The sequence below is a fragment of the Pogoniulus pusillus genome, chromosome 39 (genome assembly GCF_015220805.1).
Source record: "Pogoniulus pusillus isolate bPogPus1 chromosome 39, bPogPus1.pri, whole genome shotgun sequence".
Classification (NCBI taxonomy): domain Eukaryota; kingdom Metazoa; phylum Chordata; class Aves; order Piciformes; family Lybiidae; genus Pogoniulus; species Pogoniulus pusillus.
In genome coordinates, this window is record NC_087302.1 from 6,010,491 (window position 1) to 6,020,365 (window position 9,875).

Below are 9,875 nucleotides of genomic sequence, written 5' to 3' on the forward strand. Positions count from 1 at the left end.
GCCAAACTTTCACATGGTGCAGAGCTTCCGCCCTGATGCAAAGCTGGGAGCAGCTCTGCTAAAGCAGGTGGCATGACAGGGGTTATGAAAAAGGAATTAGGCTGAGGAGCTTTAATTGGATGTGCTAATCCTGCACTCAGCAGCAGCAGTGGGCACAGGTCCCCCCCCTTGTGCACAGCACCAGCCTTCAGAGTGGGTGCCCCGGGCCTGACCCACTGCTGGCACAGCCCCTCCTGAAGCTGCAGCGGTGAGGGCTGACTGGCAGCAGAAGGGTGGGGATGGATAATCCCTCAGGTCCCTTCCAATCTGGCATTCTATGAATGAATCTGTGAATGAAATGGTTTCTAGGAACCTCCTAGATTGTTTAGATCTTAGATAGGATCATAGAATGGGTTAGGTTGGAAGGGAGCTCAAAGCTCAGCCAGTTCCAAGCCCCTGCCATAGGCAGGGACACCTCCCACTAGAACAGGTTGCTCAAGACCTCATCCAACTTGGTCCTGAACACTTCCAGGGAGGTTGTGGAGCACAGAATCTTTGATCACATTGGGTGCTTCTGTGCTCCACAACCTCCCTGGGCAACCTGTGCCAGTCTCTCACCACCCTCACTGCAAACAACTTCCTAACATCCACTTTCAATCTCCCCTCTGCCACTTCAAACCCATTCCTCCTCATCCTGTCATTACACCACCTTGTAAATAGTCCTTCCCCAGTCCTCTTGTAGCCCCTTTCAGATACTGGAATCACTTTTAAGGTCCCCTCCAAACTAACCCATCCTATGAATCTATGACATGCTGCCTCCTGTTCTCCAGAGCCTGCTGGAGAAGAGCTGCAGGGATGTGACACCTCAATTTCAGCTCCAGCTACCATCTCAGTGCTGAGTGTCACAAATGAAATGAGCTTCTCCATGCACCACAAGCAACCCTTTTCTTGTGTCTGGGGCAGCCTAATGAGAGAATAATAGCATCAACCAGATTGGAAGAGAGCTCCAAGATCATCCAGGCCAGCCTAGCACCCAGCCCTGCCCAACCAACCAGACCATGGCACTAAGTGCCCCAGCCAGGCTTGGCTGCAACACCTCCAGGCACAGCCACTCCACCACCTCCCTGGGCAGCCCATTCCAGTGCCAATCACTCTCTCTGCCAACAACTTCCTAACAACATCCAGCCTAGACTTCCCCTGGCACAACTTGAGGCTGTGTCCCCTTGTTCTGTTGCTGCTTGCCTGGGAGAAGAATCAGAGAATCACAGAATCAAGCAGGTTAGAAGAGACCTCAAAGCTCACTGAGTCCAACCTAGCACCCAGCTCTACCCAATCAACCAGACCATGGCACTAAGTGCCTCAAAGAGCAAAGAGACCAACCCCACCTGGCTACAACCAACAACCAAGAGATGATGTCCTGTTAGAGAAGGATCAGAATTTAGGCTCAACTGAAGGTGAAGGTGATGATGAAACCTTTCCAGGTTTGTGCAGATGAGTTGGGTGGGTGCACACCCCCCCCATGCCATGCCTTGCACTGCTGACACCCAGTGCCTCTGTGTGAGCAGCTGGCAAGAGCTGGCAGGACAAGCTGGTTAGGCACCCACACTGTGTGTCCCTGTGGGAAGCATTGGCACAGCCTCAGCCACATTTGCTTGGCTCAGGCTCACTGCTGGTGGTAACCCAGTGGGAAGCTGGAGTCACACCAGTCACTGGCTTCACTGCTTGGGCTTTATTGCTGAGGCTTGGTGCCCGAGGTAGGTCTCCATTTCACAGTGTCTGCACTCTGCACGTCCATCACCTTCCTGGTGTGGTCGGTGTGGCGGTGGAAGCGGTACCCACAGGTTGGCTTCTGTGCAGTGTAGAAGGGGTTGTAGGAGTTGGACCATCTTGGGGTGTAGAAGAGAAACCTGAAGGAGCTGGGCTGCTGGGCCCCCGGGTGGGTGACAGAGGGCACAAAGCGAGCAGCCAAAGGCTGGTGCCTGTGGTGATGTCCTGGAGGCTGCTGGCTCCTTGGGGCAGATGGTGTCGGAGAGACCTGCAGCTCTTTGGTCTCCTTTGGTCCCTTTGGTTTCCTCTGGTCCTTGTCAGGGGCTTCTGGTGTTTTGGTCACCTGGGGAGCAAAAGAGCCAGAGAAATGCACTGCAACTGCCCCCATGCTTCACCACCCTCACCAGTGCCTATGGCCCCAGTGTGAGACTTGTCTACTGGTGGCCAAAGCATTAAAGAACCCAGGGGAGCTTGGGGAGTGCCAGCCTGCTGCCAGGCACTGCAAGGGCAGTGGGTACCCAGAATAAGTGCTGGGAAGTCAGGTGTTGGCATTTCTTCAGCTAGAAAGCTAAGGTGGTGTTCATTCAAGTGTCTGTAGGGCAGCAGTGGACTCCTCTGCACTGGGCAGCTTGAGCTTGCCAGGGTGCTGGGCCAGCTCCTTTCAACTCCACCATCACCTACAAAGGTTGGACCAGATGATCCTTGGAGTCCCTTCCAGCCTGGCATTCTGGGATTCTGTGGCAGGGAGCCAGGGGCAATAAAGCAGCATACATTTGGAAGGCACAGCAAGGTTCAAAGGGCTTGGTCCTCTCTTGACCTGCTTCTCAGCTGGTTCTTTGTCACAGGGCAGACAACATAAAAGTGCTGCCCAGTTTCTGCTGGTCCTGCTGTCAGCCTGACCTGACTCACCCTGTCATCACTTTGGAGGTTGCTGCATTTTCCTTCTGTGTTTGGCAGAGGGGAGCCCTGGTCCCACATCAGGACCTCTGTTATGACCACTATAAGCACCAGCAATGAAAGCTCCTCGTGGAGGCTCCACCAAACCACAGCCATGGAAGTGGTTCAACCCAGTCTGCCCCACGAGATGCAGCGAGGTGTAGCAGTGATGACAGACATTGTCCTTTACACATAGCCTGGGGCATCAGCTCCGCAGGCTCCAGGTCCCTCTGCAGATCCCCAGCAGCAGCCTGTGCCTGGCTGTGCTGAGGTTATTGCTCTTGAGCACCTTGGAGTGCTCTTTTTTCTCCTAGACACGTGAAGGGAGTAACAGAGTTGTTGATGATCAGGCTGGAGCACCTCTGCTAAGAGAATAGGCTGAGAGAGCTGGGAGTGTTCAGCCTGGAGAAGGGAAGATTCCAGTGGGACCTTGGAGCTGCCTTCTGATACCTGAAGGGATCCTACAGGAAGGCTGCAGAGAGACTTTTCATGAGGGTGTCTGGAGACAGGAGAAGGAGAATGGTTTGAAGCTGAGTAGAGTTAGAATGGAGCTGAGGAAGAAGTTGTTCAGTACTGGGGTGGTGAAAATCTGGAACAGGCTGCCCAGGGAGGTTGTGGCTGCCTCCTCCCTGGGGGTCTTCAAGGCCAGGTTGGATGAGACCTTGAGACCTGTTCTTCATAGTCTCAAGTTGTGCTGGGGGAGGTCTAGGCTGGATGTTAGGAGGAAGATCTGCACAGAGAGAGTGATTGGCATTGGAATAGGCTGCCCAGGGAGGTGGTGGAGTCCCCATCCCTGGAGGTGTTGCAGCCAAGCCTGGCTGGGGCACTTAGTGCCATGGTCTGGTTGCTTGGCCGGGGCTGGGTGCTAGGTTGGCCTGGACGAGCTTGGAGCTCTCTTCCAACCTGCTTGGTTCTATGATTCTGAGGTCCTGACACTGCTGTGTAGGTGCCTCAGGCTCTGACTAGTGGGTTTGCTGCACATCTGCTCTGACCTTGTTGAGCAGCTGAGCCTTGCTGAGAGATGTCCCTGCCCGTGGCAGGGAGGTTGGAGTAGATGACCTCTGAGATCCCTTCTAACCTGAGGCATTCTAGGATCAGCTGGGGCATGTTTCTGAAGGAGATGCCATCACCAACATACATAAGGAGGGGGACCTGGCACTGCACAAAGAGCCTCTTTTGCCTGTGCCTGCTGCACCCTCTGCAGAGGAGGATGCACCCCAAACACTCAGACAGGGCTGAGCTGTCACCCTTGAGTGCTCCAAGGCTGTGCCTGACCGAGGAAGTATTTCTGCTGCTGTTATTTAACCATGACTCAGTTATCTTGTTTTCCTTGATGGCACCTCGGTGCTAATGAGAGCTGACTCTTCCCCTGCAATTAGCTGCTTTACTTCTGGGTGTCCTAAATAAACCCTCTGCTGTCTGGCTTTATTTTTAACCTCTTAAAGAGGTTTCCTAGTTTCCATGATGCCCTGGCTTACTTGGTGCTCTATTTTTGTCCCCTGTAGCTGCCTGCTAAACCTATTAGGATGGGGATACCCAATTCCTTTGAAATCTCTTAAAGCCTCTGAAGGCAACACCCAGGTCCCCACAGGCTCCCCACTTCTTTTTGTCATTCATTCCCCTGGCACAGCCACCTGCCAGATGCCCCAAAGGCTCCCTGCTGGAGCTCACTGGACAAGAGGTACCTCAGCAGTCACTGCTGCAAGGAAGGGGATCCCCAAAGGGGATGAAGTATAGAGGCATAGAATGGTTTAGGTTGGAAGGGACCTCAAAGCTCAGCCAGTTCCAACCCCCCTGCCATAGGCAGGGACACCTCCCACTAGAACAGGTTGCTCAAGGCCTCATCCAATCTGGTGCTGGACACCTCCCTGGGCAACCTGTGCCAGTGTCTCACCACCCTCAACCTGTGCCAGTGTCTCACCACCCTCACTGCAAACAACTTCTTCCTAACATCCACTTTCAATCTCCCCTCTGCCACTTCAAACCCATTCCTCCTCGTCCTGTCATTCCAAGACCTTGTCAATAGTCCCTCCCCAGCCCTCCTGCAGCCCCCTTCAGATCCTGCAAGGCCACTCCAAGGTCTCCTCCAAGCCTTCTCTTCTCCAGGCTGCAGACCCTCAACTCTCTCAGCTTGGTCTCAGAGCAGAGCTGCTGCAGCCCTTTGAGCATCTTGGTGGCCTCCTCTGCACTGGCTCCAACACTTCCATGTGCTGCTTGTGCTGGGGGCTTCAGAACTGTACCCAGGACTGCAGGTGGGGTCTGAGGAGAGCAAAGGAACGGGATTCTGACTCCCACTGAGCAGATTTTTGTGCCCCTACAGCCGTTTCAGCGTGGTTTGAGCAGAGATTTGTTGTGAGATGATTCCATTCACACAGACACAATCACAGCTCTTTGGCTTTCTCACTCTGGAAGAGACAAGTATGCACACGACTGTGCTGCTGCAACAGCACCCACCCAGCAGGGAGGCATCTGGCTTACTAAAGCAGTTCTGAGCTCTCTCAGGGGTGTGGAAGGCAACCTCTGAGAACGCAGTTGTTAAGTCATGTAGATGCTCTCCAGCTGTGCAAGCCCTGCTTGCTGATGGCCACTGCCAGCGACAGGCAGGACACCCTGGCAAGGAGTGCTGAGCTGTGCTCTTGCCATGAGGTTCATCTGCCCCGGGAGGTTCCTGCTCAGCCTCTGGGGTACCTAAAGCTCGGCAGAGACATCCTCCGTGCCGGGTGAGTGCACCTGCTTCCGTGAGCAGTGTCTTTGAGGGGAGGCACCAGCTCTATTTATGGCACTGCCAGAGCTCTCTGCCTGCCCCGAGTCCCACATAATCCTCTTGCATCCAGGCAGAAAGCTTTAATCCCTCCCAAACTGGTGTCTCTCGGAGGAGATCCCCACAGGTGGAGTCACAGAGAGAAGATTGACTTCAGCGATCAACCAGGGGGTGGCTGCCAGAGCCAAGAGCAGCTGCCAGAGCCAGCACTGCCTGCCCTGCCCCTGCATCGCTGCTGCCCCTGCATCGCTGCTGCCCCCATCGTGAGTGTCTCCACTCCTGTGGCTCCTCGCTTGTCCCCACAGAAGCATCCCAGGACTATCAGGGGGCGAACTGCTCTGTGCCCTCAGGCGGTGGTGCAGCCGGAGAGCAGGGAAGCGATGGCATCCGCCTGACACCGCCGGGACCCTCGGCAAGGGGACACTGGGAGCAGGAGTCCCTCCTGCCAGCCCGTGAGCCCAGAGCTCTTACCTGCGAGGGCATCTTCCCAGGGGGCACCCCAACATGGGCTGGAGGCTGGTGGTGGGCTGCCCGTGCGGGCAGTGCCAGCTGTCAGGGCCATTGTGACACCGAGGTGACAGCGGGGTGTCACCGGGGTGGTGGCTGTCATAGAGGTGCCAGGCTTAGCAGGGCTGCTCGGGCAGAGGGTGTGGAGGAGATTGGGAGGGTGCTGTTGCTCCTGGCCTGATGGGACAGTGCATGACCTGCACCCAGCGGGAACCAGCCCTGCTGCCCCCCCAGCCAGAGCGTGGTGGGGCTGCTCTGACGACCCTGCCCCCACCACTGCAGGGTGACCTTGGCAGCTCAGACCTGCTCTCTCCTGGAGGCAGGAGCTGCTGCTCTTGCCAGGGCTGCAGTTTGCTGTTCTGCAGCCACACATGAGGGTTTTTCCTCCTGTCCCTGGGCTCCAGCTGGGGACCTGCACTGCCCAAGCTCTTCACGCACACCTGCGAGGTGGCAGGGAAGGAGAGATCTGCATCTGCAGGGCGCAGCAGCTCCCGCTGATGAAAGGCAGATTGTTCTGGGGTGTTTACCCTCCTCAGGATCAAAGGCAGCCTCACACTGTGGTGTTACATCAGAGCAGTGCTCACATGGCTATTTCTGTGCCGTAAAATCTGGCCACCTTCCAAGTGCATTCCCATGCCCAGCCCACCTAAGCTGTGTGTCCATGGTCGCCCAGGTGAGTGGCACTCATCCTCCCTTAAAAATGCAGCTGTGCCACCCAGCAGGGCATCTCCTCCGTGTCCTTTGAGCTTGCAGAGGTCAGCCTGGCCAGCAGCACACCTGGCACACTCCTCTTGCAAGTCCTGAGCTCTCACTGGTCTTCTGGAGGGAGCTCTGTGCCTTACTGGGAAGTGGAAGGTAGAGAAGAAACATTTTTCATCTGGACCAAGCAGCTGGGAGCGTGCAGAGGAGCTCCTGCAGGCGTGTTCAGCAGCTTGTGTTTACTGGGATAATAAACTCACCTCAAAACACACACAGACCTTCATGCTGTGAGGAGTGTGTTTTCCTGGGCTTGCCACCCAGGGTGAGGCCAACCCCAGGCTGCTGGGGTGGCACAGGTACAGCTCACCACCCCAGGAGCTGGCAGGTGCTGCCCTGCCACCCCCTCTGCCCTGGGAGGGTTGGGGAACACCCCTGAGGAGCTGAATCACACCTTCCTGCTGCTGCAGAGCATAGCTGTGGCCCCTTTGCAGTGTCCTGGGTGGAACGAGGTTCTGTGGGACACCCTGGGGCACCAGTCCAGGCTTTCTCATGCCACAGGGGTTTGTTTACTTCTCTCTTTAAAGCCCTTCCTTCTCCTTTTCCTTGGCTTTGTCTATAACCTGTTGGATTGGTTCAGACTGAGAATATCAGCAGGCAGCTCCTGCTTATCTTGCAGACATTGTGTCCTTTGTCTCTCCAGCAGTGAGTGGATCCATTGCGGTGCCAGTGAATGTCCTCTGAATGCTGGAGCTCAGCCAGGTGAGTTCCCGTGCAGAGCTGGCTCCACCGTGCTTCTCCCAGTTGCCATCCTGCTGCCACTCTTATCTGCAGCAGGATCATCCCTTTCCCTGTGCTCCCGAGTCCCTGCAGGGTGCTCCCTGTGCAGCGAGCCGGGGGCGCGGGGGAATCCCACGGGTGTAGAGGTTTGCAGGAGCTGCAGGATCCTTCCCATTCCCCATCTCACCCAGGCAGCAGTTAGGATAACTGTTGGGAAGGGCAGGAGTCCCACTAATTGCAGGCCTTGTGCCATCCCTCCGGCGTCACTCGCTGCTCCAGGACCGGATCTCAGGAGCAGTGGCAGCTGGGCACAGGCTGCCTGTGGAGCATCCCTGCTGAGGACAGGAAAAGGTGTCTGGCCAGGGGGATGGAGCTGCACAGCTGCAGGCCAGGCTCAATTCTCTGGAAGGTATCCTAAATAATTGTAACTCCTGTGCTACAACCATGCCACATCTGAACTCTCCTTTTGCTTTCCCCATTCCCATTCACAGCATCATAGAATCACTGCATCACATCATAGAGCCACTGCATCGTGGAATCACTGCATCGTGGAATCACTGCATCATGGAATCACAGCATCACAGAATCACTGCATCATGGAATCACTGCATCGTGGAATCACTGCATCGTGGAATCACTGCATCACAGAATCACTGCATCATTGAATCACTGCATAGTGGAATCACTGCATCGTGGAATCACAGCATCATGGAATCACAGCATCATGGAATCACTGCATAGTGGAATCACTGCATTGTGGAATCATAGTATCATAGAATCACAGCATCATGGAATTACAGCATCATAGAATCACTGCATCATGGAATCACTGCATAGTGGAATCACTGCATCATGGAATCACTGCATTGTGGAATCATAGTATCATAGAATCACAGCATCATGGAATTACAGCATCATAGAATGACAGCATCATAGAATCACTGCATCGTGGAATCACTGCATAGTGGAATCACTGCATAGGGGAATCACTGCATAGGGGAATCACTGCATCATGGAATCACTGCATCATGGAATCACTGCATCATGGAATCACAGACAGGTTTGGGTTGGAAAAGACATTTGAAAGTCATCTGGTCCAACCCCTCTGCAGTCAGCAGGGACCCCCCACCTAGATCAGGTTGCTCAGAGCCCCATCAAGCCTGACCTGGAAGGTCTCCAGAGATGGGGCCTCCACCATCTCCCTGGACAATCTGTTCAGTGTTCCAGCTGCCCACAGAGCAAAGAACATCTTCCTAATGTCCAGCCTAAATCTACCCCTGTTAATTCACTTCCTTGAAGTGCTGCCTGGCCACATGTGCCATGATTTTCCTTCGGAAATAGGCCAACAGTGGCCATTTTTCACTGTTCTTGGGTGATTTAATGCCTTGCCCTAACTGTGGCAGGGAAGAGGTGGTGAAAAGCACCATTACAAAGTGATTAAATAAGGGCTATTTATCACTGAAAAGGGAAATCTTTATCATTTCCACTCTCAAGACGTGGAGGACACAGGAATGGATATCAGACAGGATGATCTCGCCCTGAGGCTGTGCTTCAGAGTTAATGTTTTGACAGCTATTTGGGGTTTAAAGTTCTCCAGACATCCCAGCACTTATTAATAAGCCAATGTTACTCATTAACTCCTCATCTTTCACTTGCACCACACAGAGGATCGTTGGAAACGTCGGATCCTTGCTTCTCTGCCTGAAACAAGAAAGGATTTGGGTTCAAGCCTCATTGTCTTTAAGCTTTCGCATCCAAGGGTCCCATTGGGAGGGGGATGATGTTCCTGCTGGTGGTGCACAGCAGGGATCTGCAGAGGGGCTCAGGTCCATGGAGCAGGGCGAGTCTAGCACCTTAGTAAGATGCTTCCTAATAGCTCAGGGCTGCTTTACTTCCCGGCACACACATGGCAGAGGGAAAGGATCAAACTTCAGCCTCTCCTAGTTCCTGCTGACGTCTCCTTGTGTCCCAGGGAGACCTGCAGAGCTCAGAGAGGGAGATTTGGGTCCTACACAACTGGGGATGCAGAAGGTTTTGGGGCACAGGAGCCCAGCGTTTGGCTCAGGAGTGCAGCAGGAGGTGAAGGAACAGAGAAACTGGGGAGACAGAGACCAAAGCTCTCCCACCTGAACGCTCAGCGCCTGACCGACGAGAGGGGCTGCTCTCTGCTGGGTGTTGCCTTGCGCCGGGATGGGCTTTTAAGAGCAGTCCGATACTAGGTGGACTCTGGCGACCCTAAGGTGGGGTCCCTTATACCAGGTCCTGCCAGGGTCCCGAGGACCCCCCTGCAGCAGCTCTCAGGGCTGAGTTTGTTCCGCTCCAGGGACACCCCGGGGCCAGCCCTGCCTATAAAGCCCCGCGGGGCTCCATCCCCGGGGCGGCAGCTGCTGGGCGGCCCCGGGATGGGGGGAGGCACCTGGGAGGAAGGAGGGGCCGAAGGTGGGGCCCG

At 54.9% G+C, this 9,875-nt stretch overlaps 1 protein-coding gene and 1 long non-coding RNA gene across 2 annotated transcripts; both read right to left on the reverse strand.

Moving 5' to 3' along the window:
- Positions 1 to 1,708: 1,708 nt before the first annotated feature.
- On the reverse strand, positions 1,709 to 5,926 carry CIMIP3 (ciliary microtubule inner protein 3). Its single transcript, XM_064173576.1, has 2 exons — positions 5,915 to 5,926; positions 1,709 to 2,089 (listed from the first exon to the last, which is right to left on the reverse strand). The coding sequence occupies exons 1-2, from the start codon at positions 5,924 to 5,926 to the stop codon at positions 1,709 to 1,711; spliced, it is 393 nt and encodes a 130-aa protein (XP_064029646.1).
- Positions 5,927 to 8,836: 2,910 nt separating this feature from the next.
- LOC135191460 (uncharacterized) lies at positions 8,837 to 9,733 on the reverse strand. The gene is made up of 2 exons (XR_010308823.1): positions 9,553 to 9,733; positions 8,837 to 9,127 (listed from the first exon to the last, which is right to left on the reverse strand). It is a non-coding gene; the product is annotated as an uncharacterized LOC135191460 (long non-coding RNA).
- Positions 9,734 to 9,875: the final 142 nt, after the last annotated feature.